Source organism: Carya illinoinensis, chromosome 8 (genome assembly GCF_018687715.1).
Source record: "Carya illinoinensis cultivar Pawnee chromosome 8, C.illinoinensisPawnee_v1, whole genome shotgun sequence".
Classification (NCBI taxonomy): Eukaryota; Viridiplantae; Streptophyta; class Magnoliopsida; order Fagales; family Juglandaceae; genus Carya; species Carya illinoinensis.
The window spans coordinates 4,565,031-4,578,237 of NC_056759.1; the positions used below are offsets into that span (position 1 = coordinate 4,565,031).

Sequence of the window (13,207 nt, forward strand, 5' to 3'; positions counted from 1 at the left end):
TGGGTTTTGGAGGGGTGGTGCACCGGAGGGAGAGGAAGAGAATGAGACCGATGGGAGGCCGAACGGTGGCCGGACGGCGGCGGTAGGGTAGAGAGAAGAGGACGCCGGCGTGAGGGAGAGGGAGGAGAGAGAGAGAGAGAGAGCTCGGGGGGGTCCGGATCGGGGAGAGAGAAAGAAAAAAGAAAAAGAAGAAAAAAAGAAAAAGAAAAAAGAAAAAAGAAAAGAAGGGAAAAAGAAAAAGGAAAAAGAGAAAAAAGGAAAATGATGTGAAAAGAGATGAGGTCCAGTCCTCACTCCGGGAAAACGAAACAAACCGCCAAAAAGATTAAAACCACAAAACAACTAAAAGAAAGAAAACACAACCTCAAATAAATTAAATTAAATCAAAACCAATTTTAAAACGCAAATAAATTAAAATAAATAACTGATATATTAATTAAAATAAAAACAACCATTTAAGCAAAAATACACTTAAAAGCGGGTCATCACAATTGATTAGGATCATATAAATAATATTTAGACATTAATTGTAATTAATCATATTTAGTATAATAAATTTTATCCTACAGGGTTTTTATTATATGATTAATTAGGATAAGATATCCAATTTTTCATAACTTACTCACAGGAATTATGAATTAATTTAATAATTTAATAGTTTTATCATAAAATTTAATATTAGATAGAATATATATTAAATTATAATCATTAATGGACTATTTGCTATGGGAGTATGAATGTGTACATTTAAGGAAGTTCTGTTTAGGAGACTGGATTTTAAGTAGGACCATTGTGACCCCTCCAATATTTCTTAAGAATCTTGAAGTTATGTCTAGGAAAGAAAAATCTTTTCTAGAAACTTACTTAGTAGTACTATTTCTTCCTGCGGAAAAATATGCCTTATACATGATTATTGAATAAATAATTTGATAAAATTCTTTCATAAAGAATAATTGAATCTGCATGAATTAAAAATTTAGCCCACAGGCATTTTTATTTCATTAGATTCAATTTTTTAAGCATGATTTACATTGTTAAAGCACGATATTTTAATTTAGGTCTCAATTTTTAACATAAGCATGTAATCTATAATTTTATGCAGTTGTTCAACTTGCAAATTTTTTTGATATTCGTAATGATATCATTGATCTTAAGGGAGATAACTATAAGGTCTTGAAGGAGAGAGTTCTTATTCAATTAGGGTGGATGGACATAGACTATGCTATTAGGAGAGACGAACCACCAGCACTCATTGACACCAGCACTGCAGCGAATATCATGCTTTATGAACAATGAGAGTGATCTAATCGCCTTAACATGATGTTCATTAAGACTAGAATTTCTGTTGGTATTCGTGATTCTATTGATTAGCATGGAAAGGTCGGACATGAAAGGATTAAAATGTTAGTAAATGAAGGGGTACTAAATACTTTAAATTTTACTGATTTTGAGATTTGTGTGGACTGCATGAAGGGAAAGCAGACCAACAAGTCAAAGAAAGGTGCAAATAGGAGTTCAGACATATTAGAAATTATACATACTTATATATGTAGTTCAAACATGGACTCACATGATCAGGAATACTTCATCTCTTTTATAGATGATTACTTATGATATATATATCTCTACATGCTTTATAATAAGAACGAAGAATTAGATGCCTTTAAGATCTTTAAGGTTGAAGAAGAGAAACAATGCGGTAAGCAAATTAAGATTATGAAATCAGATAGAGATTGAGAATGTTATGGTAGATATATAGAGAATGGATAAGTACCTGAGCCATTTACAAAATTTCTTCAAGAGCATGAAATTGTTGCCCAATACACCATGCTTAATTCACCGGACCAGAATGCTGTAGCAAAAAGAAGAAATTGAACATTATTGGATATGATGCGGAGTATGCTTAGCAACTCCAATCTTCCTAAATCCTTGTGGGTTGAAGCATTTAAGATGACAGTATATATATTAAATCGAGTTCCAACCAAGGCTGTTCCTAAAACACCATTTGAATTATGAAAATGTTGAAAAATGAGTTTGCGACATATGTGCATTTGGGAATGTCCGTCTGAAATGAGAATTTATAATCCACAAGAGAATGAGCTAGACCCAAGGACCATTAGTGGGTATTCATAAGATATGCTGAAAGGTCTAAATGTTATAAATTTTATTGTCCATCTTACAACGCTAGGATTGTGGAATCAATAAATGCAAAGTTTCTTGAAAATTACTAGATCAGTAGGAGCAATCAAACCAGGAACATAGTTTCTGAGAATGATCATTCAGAATCTCAACTTTCCACCTCAAGTGATAAATTGATTATTGTTTACAATACCCCTTAAGTACAAATTGTTTTGAACAACCAATCGTTGAAATTTCACAAGATGCTGACAACATTCCAGTAGATCAAGTAGTTCAAGAGTTGCCAAGAACAACGAGTTAAACCACATACATCTTAGGAACATGATGGTGCAACATTAAGAAGATCTATTAGACCAAAGAGATCAGTAATTCCTGATGATTATGTTGTGTATTTGCTAGAATTTGACTGCAACAATTTGACTACCACACTGAAGCTGAAAATGATCCCGAATTCTTTTCACAAGCCATGAGTTGCAAAGAATCAGAATTATGGTACAGTGCCATGAAGGAAGAGATGAATTATATGAAGAGTAACGAAGTCTGGGATCTTATTGTGTTGCCTAATGAGGTAAAAGCCATTGGATGTGAATGAGTTTTTAAAACAAAGAAATACTCATTGGGCAATATTGAAAGATACAAATCAAGACTAGTTATTAAATGATTTACTTAGAAAGAAGGAATTGATTACACGGAGAATTTCTCTCGTGGATCTAAGAAAGATTCATTGTACGTTATTTTGGTATTAGTAGCCTATTTTGACTTATGATTAGGGTGCTTGCTAGTGCATTGTCTGAAGTGACAAATTGATCATCAATGGCTTTCAGCAAGTCTCGAATCTTTTCATACTGATCAACAGAACCACGAATACCAACAGAAATTCTAATCTTAATGAACATCATGCTGAGGCGATTAGATCGCTCTCATTGTTCATAAAGCGTGATGTCCGTTGCAGTGCTGGTGTCAGTGAGTGCTAGTGGTTTGTCTCTCCTAATGGCATAGTCTATGTCCATCCACCATAATTGAAGAAGAACTCTCTCCTTCCAGACCTTATAGATATCTCCCTTAAGATTAGGGATATCATTATAAATATCAGAGAAATTTGCAGGTTGAACAACTGCATAAAATTATAGATTACATATTTATGTTAAAAACTGAGGCCTAAATTAAAATATCATGCATTAACAATGTAAATCATGCTTAAAAAATTGAATTTAATGACGTAAAAATGTATGTGAGCTAAATTTTTAATTCATACAGATTCAATTATTCTTTATAAAAGAATTTTATTAAATTATTTACTCAATGATCATGTATAAGGTCCATTTTACCGCCGAAAGAAATAATACTACTAAGTAAGTTGTCAGGAAAGATTTTTCTTTCCTAGATAGAATTTCAAGATTCTCAAGAAAGATTGGAGGGGTCACAATGGTCCCGTTTAAAATCCAGTCTCTTAGAGAGAACCTTCTTAGATGTACACATTTATACTCTTACAGCAAATAGTCCAGTAATGAGTATAATTTGATATATATTCTATATAATATTAAACTTTATGATAAAACTATCAATTTATTAAATTAGTTCATAATTCCTGTGGGTAAGTTATAAATAATTTGATATTTTATCTTAATTAATCATATAATAAAAATTCCTGTAGGATAAAATTTATTATACTAAGTATGATTAATTACAATTAATATATAAATATTATTTATGTGATCCTAATCAATCATAATATATGATTTTTATTTAATTAAAGATGTTGTGGCTATTTTCTAATTAACCAAAAATCATATTGATCACTAAATATTATACCTTTTATACATAAGGATTAACTAAAAATGAGATAATTGCATAATTCTAACTAAAATTAACATGATATTATTATGCACAAATTATTTTTTCACAATTTAAGCATAAACATTACATAATTAAAACTAAAATATTATGTACAACATTTAATTTCATGCTATCAACTATATATATATACTTATCAAAATTGCATGTATTAATTTAGAACATGAATAATCAATTCATGCAAACTAAATATGAGCATAATTGTAAAATTTGCACAACAATTATCTAAATTGCACACAATTAAATCAAATAATAACTATATGCAAAAAATGAGCAAAAATTTATAGCATGACCAAACAAATAAACATGCTAAATAAACAACAGGTCGTTTTTTTTTTCCTTAAAAATAAAAAAAATGAAAAACGACGTGTCATTTACATCATACAGAATCAAATGCCCCCACTAAAACGACAAGTCGTTTTTCTAAAAAATAAAAATGACGTGTCGTTTAGCCCATGTCGAATGAAAGCTACTTATCTAAATGACATGTCGTTTACATTATCTTCAACCTTTAGACATGATGAATAGTAATTTCAAAAATCACTTTTTTGACGTCAAAAATTATTATTTTCATCTCAAAGCTCCGAAATGTTGTTTTGAATATGATTTCAATGTTGTTCTGAATAAAAAATGACAAAAAAAAAAAAAACTCAATTTCTTAGAAAGTTTCAGTAAAAGACAAAGATAAATAGAGAGTGATAAAACACCAAGACAGAGATGAAACCTGGCTCTGATATTAAATGCAAACTATAAAACGATTCATAATGTGGAATAAACAATTAAAATGAATAGTAAAATTGAAATATACAATTAAAGCATATTATTCTATGTTTTTCACTGTTTTCTTCCTCATTTTGGCACTTCTAGACTCTACTAAACTCACTTTAGATGGTGTAAGACTGAAGAGAATTGAGTTTTTTGAGTTTGGGGACCAAACGGTGGTATTTATAGCCAAAGCTTCCATTAGGCTTCGGCAACACTTGTCCCATGTTCTTAGATTATCATGGAGGCAGTTCCAATGTTCTGAAACGTGGAGTGGACCACTTCAAAACTCCTGAAATGAAGGGGAGCTGGAGACCCATTCTCTTAACCACTTTCGAGAGAAACAATCAACATTTAATTTGTATTAAGTAATAAGTACATGAACCATGGTGATAAGTCCTCTTATGATGAGTATTATCTTCCATTTATTATCATGTATTTATTTCTTAATATAAATTATCGATGGGTTTAAGATGTGAAGTGTGGACCAAATGGGATAATGTTAACATTTTCTCTCGGAAGTGGTTAACAGAACGGGTCTCCAGCTCCCCTTCATCTCAAGAGTTTTAAAGTGGTGCTTCATGTTTCAGAATGTTGGAACTGCCTCCATGATAATCTGAAAATGTGGGACACGTGTTGCCGAAATTTGATGGAAGCTTTGGCTATAAATACCACCAATTGGTCCCCAAACTCACTTAACTCAATTCATTTAAGTCTTACACCATTTAAAGTGAGTTTAGTAGAGTCTGGAAGTGCCAAAACGAGGAAGAAAACAGTGAGAAACATAGAATAGCATCAATGGCCGGAGGTATGCTTTAATTGTATATTTTGGTTTTAAGATTTATTTTAATTGTTTATTTAGCATTATGAATCATTCTATAGTTTGCACTTCCAACACAGTTTAGATAAGCTGTGGATGAGAATAACATCTCCATTCTGATGATGATGACCAGTTCTCCATTAACTTTGCCAGGCTGCAGTAGCAAGGGAGATTGCAAATGTTTACATCTGTTTCCTGTTTAACCAGGAGTTTATTCCTCCAGGGCAATTTGGCACAAAACCATGGTCTTGATTGCTAGAAGCCTAGCACTACTCTTTTGCTCACCCGCATTTTGTAGGTTTGTTCAGATGAAGAAATGACATTCATTTATCAGTCTGCTGAAGAAGCCCTTAATCTTTTTGTGGCTTTGAAAAAATCTCTTGAACAGAGCAAAGTTAAGTTTTCACCCCATGCTCTTATTATTCAATTCAATTTCCCATGCTTTTTATTGATCAACCGCCAAGCTAACCTCTTCAACTAAGACTGTTGGCCCTGCTGCTGCTGCTGCAGATGCCCGGAATTCATGGATTCTCTTGTAGTGGGGAAGTCTAGGTGGAATTCTTTGGTGGACTGGCGTAAAATAATTCCAACAGGCTGAGTCGACTTCTTCCTCTCTTGTTTGAGGCAAAGTTATGCAAGCATGTGTTTGGATTTTGTTGCAACTACCATTTCCCTATCGTGATTGCTGATTTTGTTCTGTTGGGAAGAGAGTTTTTGAAATCACGGTTTTATATTTTTTGAAGGGGCTAAGGGTATGGAGGCTTTGCAGACATTTGCACGAGAGGATGCAAGGGATTGGTAAAAATCATTAGAGTTATAATAGGAACCAGTAGTTTGAACCTCTCTCACTCAAGCATTGTGAGATTTTATGCACCATCTATATTCATTCAACATGCGAATTTCCCGTAAATTCTTGATGATTTCATTGGATAATTCCATCAGAGGGGCCGGGTGGGTACAATTTCTTGGAATAGCATAGCGAGAGCTTGTTTGAATCATTATAAAATGGAAGAGGTTATAATGTAGGATTCTATTTGGGAGCTTGTTTTACGGCATTACTATTTAATGGGCTGTGCTGAACATTTGAATTATGAGTGCTCGTCAGCCAGGCAAGTAATGTTAATTATGATCCCGTTTGTATATAAGAAGTGTTTTATTTCATCTTATTATTATAATTTTTTCAAAATTTTAAATAAAATATAATAAACAATTTAACTTGTGAATATATCATCTAATACCATATCATAGAATGATTAATACATTTTTTTTTTTATTGAAAAGCTTCGTTCTAATCTCCTTGGTGCGTGCATAAAACTTGAAAGGATTGTAATTTCTTCTGTCAGGCAATCCCCTTGATTTCTCTTTGAGATCCTTGCATGGTCTGGGAAAGGTGCCTGGTCTTGATCAGCATTGGCATGGCATTACGCAGCCGTTCCAATGTATTTTTACGAGCTGACGCAATTAAGGGATTGCCATTCCCCTAAAGAAAGTTGTTGCAGCAATTCATTGTACTGCTCGTGAATTCAGAAATCCTTTACATGCATGAAGTATGAATCATCTTGTTTTCATCTTTAATCCCATTTGAGGGTGAAGCAAGAGCTTTAATGGAAGCTCAAGAACTCGGATTTCATAGATCCCCCTTTTTTTAAAAGAAAAAAGAAAAAAAAGAAAAGAAAGCGGATTGCATGATAATTGTTCCGAGTAAGGCATGTATCTATTATTCATAATTGGTTAATGCTATTTTGTCCAAACTTATTACTCAGATAACCCTCTTGATATGACATCACCATATTAGGTGGATTATTAAAAAGAAAAATTATATGTGTAATATTAGAATATGTAAATTTTGTGCGTACATTTTTTTAAAAAAATGAATAAATTTAAAATTTATATAAAAAATATTTTTTAATAATGAATTACATTTTTTTGCAAATGGAATAGTATGTGAAATATACATATTTTAGAACTGTATTTAATATTACTATTATTTTAAAAATAAAAAGAATAAAAAAAACTTAAAAATTTTCAGTCTCTCTCTTTTTATGTTTTTGAAGGTCTTGATGGCTTGAATATACTTTTTGTTTTTTATTTTAGTAGTGTATGTGGTACTTGGAGGTGTGCCACGTCAGGAGCATATTCAAACAATAAGTTTTAGATGGCCTAACAGTACTTTTCATTGTCTTGTTAAATAGATACTTTTATAAGCAAACTCTAAAAAGAAGTTATGAAAATATTTTATTTAAGAAAATATTAAATGTATTTAAATATTTTATTATTCATATGTCATTTATTGAGATATTAAAAAATATGAAATATGAATTAAAAAAAAAACTAATAAAATAAATCTTATAAATTTCCATCAATCAACCCAATAACTTTTTCCAAATTCCAAACACCAAGTACAAATATCCGAAGGAGAAACGTAGAACAGAAATCAGAGTTTTCTCAACATAGAATACTTGCCAAGATGAAGGATAAGGACATGATCGTGGGGTTGGATTGGATCTTGTGGTTGGATCCAACGGAACTCAGTCCACTCAAAACATCCATATTACATTTTCCAAAAAGAAGGAAACCAACCAACAAACCCCTTCCACGTAGCACACTCTCCGGACCACTTCACTGCCTTAAAAAATATATTTGTACCACAAAGAATCAAGGGAGTTACAGAGAGAGTGGGAGAGTTCAGACGAAACTCCGAGACGATGCTGTGGTCGGGTCGAGTGTTGGGAGTCTCGTACCCAGTAAAGCCGCCTTTACCGTACAGTTTTCCTCATTGGAGCGCCAAATTTTGTGATGTAAAGCCTAAGCTCCACACGAGATGGCGACCCAGGGCCGCCTACCCCGAATCCTCCTCTTCATCGTCTTCTTCTTCTTCATTTGCTGCCTCCATAGAATCCGATCCTACCGACAAGAACGCCTCCGGGTACTCTTTCTCTCTCTGTGTCTCTCCCTCTCTGCTCGAGATGATTTTGATTCATTTTTGTTCGTTTGTGGTCTTTGATTCAGATTCTGTATAATAGAAGGCCCTGAAACTGTGCAAGACTTTGTCAAAATGGAATTGCAAGAGATTCAGGATAATATTCGTAGTCGTCGGAACAAGATTTTCTTGCATATGGAGGAGGTGAGTCAGTGAGTCAGGATCAGACAACGGATTCCATTTCTCTCTTCCACAGCTGTATGGTGTGACACTATTGAACTTTGAATATAAAAGACAATTATCAAAATTATCAAAAAGCAACAATATACATTTATTTGTTGTCTGCTCCACCCTTGGGTCCCGATGGAAGAAGTAAAACTATTGTTTGTTGCTATTTTTCTGCTATAATTTATCTTTGTAATTTTTAATATTGATTTGAATTTAACATCTGATGATTATTAGCTGCTATCCGCTCTTTGTTTTGTTTTTGTTTTTTTTTTTCAATATTTCCGTAATATTTCTAGGTATAATTCAGCTCCATTTTTCTATTTATAAATAACAAATAATTGTGCAACATCCTATTTATTATCCTCAGTAAAGTTCAGATGATGAGTGAGAATAAATTGCCTCTTTTTAACTTCATTCATATCCGATGACATTTTCTTTTGATTGGCATCCTTACGAAATGCGTAGGTTCGCAGGCTGAGAATACAACAGAGGATTAAAAATGCAGAACTTGGAATTTTCAAGGAAGCTCAAGAGAATGAACTTCCTAATTTTCCATCATTCATTCCATTTTTGCCTCCTTTGGTAAGCTCCAGAATAGTTTCCTATGGTGACTACATATTTTAATTACTTTAAATTTGCCTATTTTGTTTAAATGAACCAATTTTACCTGAATATTTTCTTTGTTATTGATTCAAAAAAATTAAAGTGTTCTCCTTCAAGATGTTGATCATGTGGTAGATAATCAATATATTGCCTGCAGAGTTCAGCAAACCTCAGGCTGTATTATGCCTCCTGTTTTTCTCTTATTGCCGGGATTATAATTTTTGGCGGCCTCCTAGCACCCACTGTAAGTTATATCTGCACTAAACGTTATGATCAATTCAATCAATGGTTCATTTCTATGGATTATCATTTTATGCATATATCACAATTGGACTTCATGGTTTTTTGGGAAATATGCTTTTGGCATCTTAATTTTATTTCCCTTTTATACTTCCCCTGTCATATCTTAGTTGGAGCTTAAGTTGGGAATAGGAGGCACATCATATGAAGATTTTATCCGAAGTATGCATCTACCAATGCAGTTGAGGTACAAATTATACCATGGTCTCCTATCAGTCAATTACAAGTTTTGATTGGTTTGAGTTTGATTTGCAACTGCTTGTATATGTTAAACTTTTCCACGAACATGTTCATGAACCCTTCTATTTCTAATTAGGTGTTACTCTTGTATATGTCTTGTGTACTTAGGCCATGTCTTTTACTTTTTTCATTAAACTATTTGATTACATGTAAAAAAAATAAAGTTCACAACCCCAAAACTAGTGCCTCAGTGCCTTGTATAGGTGGCCTAGAAACTTGATTCACCATCCTACAAATCAATTTCTTTCCTTTTGTAATCTGAGTCCCAAAATGTTTGTCCACCTTAGGAAAAAGGTATCGTTTTCAAGTAAAGTAAAGCACAAGTTAGGAAAGTGATCAATATTATATGAATTGACTTTAAAGTGAAAGGTAGTTTGGAATATCTCAAAATTGAAGAAATTTCAAGCACTTTGCAAATGGAGTATAATCTGCATGATTAATGTTAATGTAAGATGTCAAGTGTCACCTTGTTTAGAAGTTAGTACTTCCAGCCAGCTCCTTTTAGGTTTTCTTAGTGATGCACTTTTGTATCTTTCTGACCTATAAAAGGACTGAAATTATGTCACTTTTTAAGTGCTAATTGAATGAAAACAATTATGGATGTTATGGTGTACTATTTCAAAAATCTATGTTTCGTAATTACATATTTTAGAATATTATTCCAATCTGAGAGATTTTTGGAGGGATGGAAACTAGAGTCAAGCATACTCCTGGTTTTCTGTGATACTTTATGTGTTTTGCTTGGATAAGGGAAAATTATTTGGAAAATGATTAACTTACAACTTTCTCAGAACTCTTTTATAACTCTATATCAAATGAAGGGTAGTTTTGTTGTCATTAATAGAGAGCTTTCTGTTGGTTATCCCTCTAAACTTCTTTTGGCCTAAACTTCTTACAAGCGGACTTTCAAAAAGTTAAGTGAACCTGTTTTGTGTATGACACCATGTGGTCCACCATCTTCCAAATTTTGTCTAGATATATTAAATTTTAGTTTCTCCAACCACTGCCTGAAAATTTGAACTCGTCTTTTTTTCCCAAAGAATTGGTACATAGTAAGTGTTCATGAAGAAAATCAAAGATGAAAAAAATGGGGTGGGGTACAAGATGACTTATCACTGGATACCTTTTTTTCTTTTGATAGGTAACTCATCACTGAATTCCTAAGATGGTTGATCAAAGCTTTGAAACTCTAACAATAAAGAGTTGATTTATTTCCTTCTATTATTGTATTTTCTTGTCCAAAACCTCAAACTTTGTAAAAGCACATTCAATTCAGTTGGCAAGGTTGGGTTGAATTTGGAACTGAAACAGTTATAATTTACAGGGATCTGGAATTTTAGTCATCAATTCAAAATTAGCTGCATGTTATCTACATTTGTATGAATATTGTAAATGGTGGCAATACAATGCTGTTTGTAGTTTGTTTATCAACCATCTTTCTTGTCACATGCTGCAGTCTGGTTGATCCAATTGTGGCATCATTCTCTGGAGGAGCAGTTGGGGTCATCTCAGCATTAATGGTAGTTGAAATAAACAATGTAAAACTGCAGGAGCATAAAAGATGCAAATATTGTCTTGGAACTGGTATCAATGTTTGAATCCTCTCCCAAATGCTTATTCCTAGTTACTTTTTCACTATCGTCTTCTATATATGCTTGAGATGGTTGTGCTAATTATATCTGAGCCAGAGGTGGAGGAGCCTCGTATATTTGTGGGGGGGACATTGTCCCCCCATCAAATTTTTTTATTGACTTTGGATTTGTTCAAAATTTTAGAAAAAGTTAAGCATATTCATCTCATGCCACCCACTGTAATGTATCAAATTAGGGTTGGTTATTTAAAGAAATGAGAACATTATAATGAATTGAACGGTCCTCTCACTTTCTTTTTCATTTATTTCTCTATTAATCAAACCTTGTAAAGAATTAAATTGTTTGGTGAAATCTTGTGATTCAATTGACCTAATGGCTTGGCTTTTATTTGCAATGAGTGTCTGTGACTTTTCAGGATGTATTTTTTATATTTATTTAAGCATAATAATTATTGTTTTTGGTATAAATGTTGTAACATATTTTTAATCTGGAAATATTGTAGTTAAATTATTTTCATAGTTTAGTTGAAAAAATAAGTAATGTTACTCTATTACCTTCCCAAACATTTAAAACTCGTTAAGACAGTTACAAAACAATTAATTTTTTTGAAACGTGAGTTGAGGTTATATACCCTGTCTGGAAATACACACTTATATTTTTCTAATTGATTGATGGAGGATATCTTGCTTGCGCTCGCTGTTCAAGCACTGGAGCGCTAGTTCTCATTGAACCAGTGTCAACAGTCCGTGGTGGAGATCAGCCTCTATCGCCCCCGAAAACAGAAAGATGCTCAAATTGTTCAGGAGCTGGAAAGGTTAGATATTAAACAACTTGATCTTAATATCTTTTGCTATATTGACTGAGATTTCATGATGTAGATTTTCTCGCCCATAAGATTGAAAGAAAAAGTGATGCAACTTCTTTTTTTTTTTTTTTTTTTTTGGGAAAATGGAACTATCAAGGATATGATGTTGGTCACGTAGCATCGATAGACCTTCTCGATAGATATAGTCTAGTTGGGGAAGTTTTATGGTTTCCCCAATAACAAATGGAATCAAAGAAAAACACGTTCAGCCATCATTCTGTTCATATGACACTGTAGACAGACATAAACTCAGTACTCACCATTTTTTGTGTGGATGTTTTGAACTATCACGTCCAGTTTTTTAACCCCGTTTTTAATTTGGCAGGTTATGTGCCCCACGTGCCTATGTACTGGAATGGCAATGGCAAGTGAACATGATCCTCGGATTGATCCTTTTGACTAGAGCTGCATCTTCGAGTATGGACATCTTGCCCATAAATTGTCTTCTTGCACTCGAGAATTAACATTCCTCTAAAGAGTATAAGCAAGATTTATGCTATCGAGAACCATTAGTACATAATGTTCGGAAATGGAGCTTGAGCCACCAATGTTCAGAAGAAACCAATACAGTATTTGTTGATAACACGGTGACTATGGACATCTTGCGCATAAATTGTCTTCTACCATCGAGAATTAACTAACATTCCTCTGTAAAGAGTATATATAGTAAGCAAGAATTATACCATGCCAAGCTTTTATCTGTAAGTATTATTCATAGACTGTTTTAAGTTGATGGGAAGGAGGATAGATACGAATAGGAGATAATTGAAAGGTGTTATCACTTTGTTTCAGCTCAGTTTGGTTGTGAGAAAATTGTCGAGGTGGTGGATGTGAGTGGCTTTCATGGCCTCCATTCACTTTCTATAATGAATGCTTTGAAAATC

The 13,207-nt window shown here is 33.1% G+C and overlaps 1 protein-coding gene across 1 annotated transcript; it reads left to right on the top strand.

Moving 5' to 3' along the window:
• The first annotated feature begins 8,204 nt into the window (after positions 1 to 8,204).
• LOC122319279 (protein ORANGE, chloroplastic) lies at positions 8,205 to 13,008 on the top strand. Its single transcript, XM_043137273.1, has 8 exons — positions 8,205 to 8,501; positions 8,585 to 8,699; positions 9,189 to 9,305; positions 9,484 to 9,570; positions 9,737 to 9,813; positions 11,323 to 11,450; positions 12,136 to 12,272; positions 12,649 to 13,008. Exons 1-8 carry the CDS (start codon positions 8,281 to 8,283, stop codon positions 12,724 to 12,726), a joined length of 960 nt encoding a protein of 319 aa, XP_042993207.1. The 5' UTR covers positions 8,205 to 8,280; the 3' UTR covers positions 12,727 to 13,008.
• The last annotated feature ends 199 nt before the right edge of the window (positions 13,009 to 13,207 follow it).

What these genes read in the sequence shown, in the direction of transcription:
- LOC122319279 (XM_043137273.1), top strand. Translation starts at nt 8,281, where the DNA reads ATGCTGTGGTCGGGTCGAGTGTTGGGAGTCTCGTACCCAGTAAAGCCG. An exon ending in TTCCATTTTTGCCTCCTTTG is followed by an intron (nt 9,306 to 9,483) that starts GTAAGCTCCAGA and finishes TATTGCCTGCAG; the next exon opens with AGTTCAGCAAACCTCAGGCT. An exon ending in ATTGTTCAGGAGCTGGAAAG is followed by an intron (nt 12,273 to 12,648) that starts GTTAGATATTAA and finishes TTAATTTGGCAG; the next exon opens with GTTATGTGCCCCACGTGCCT.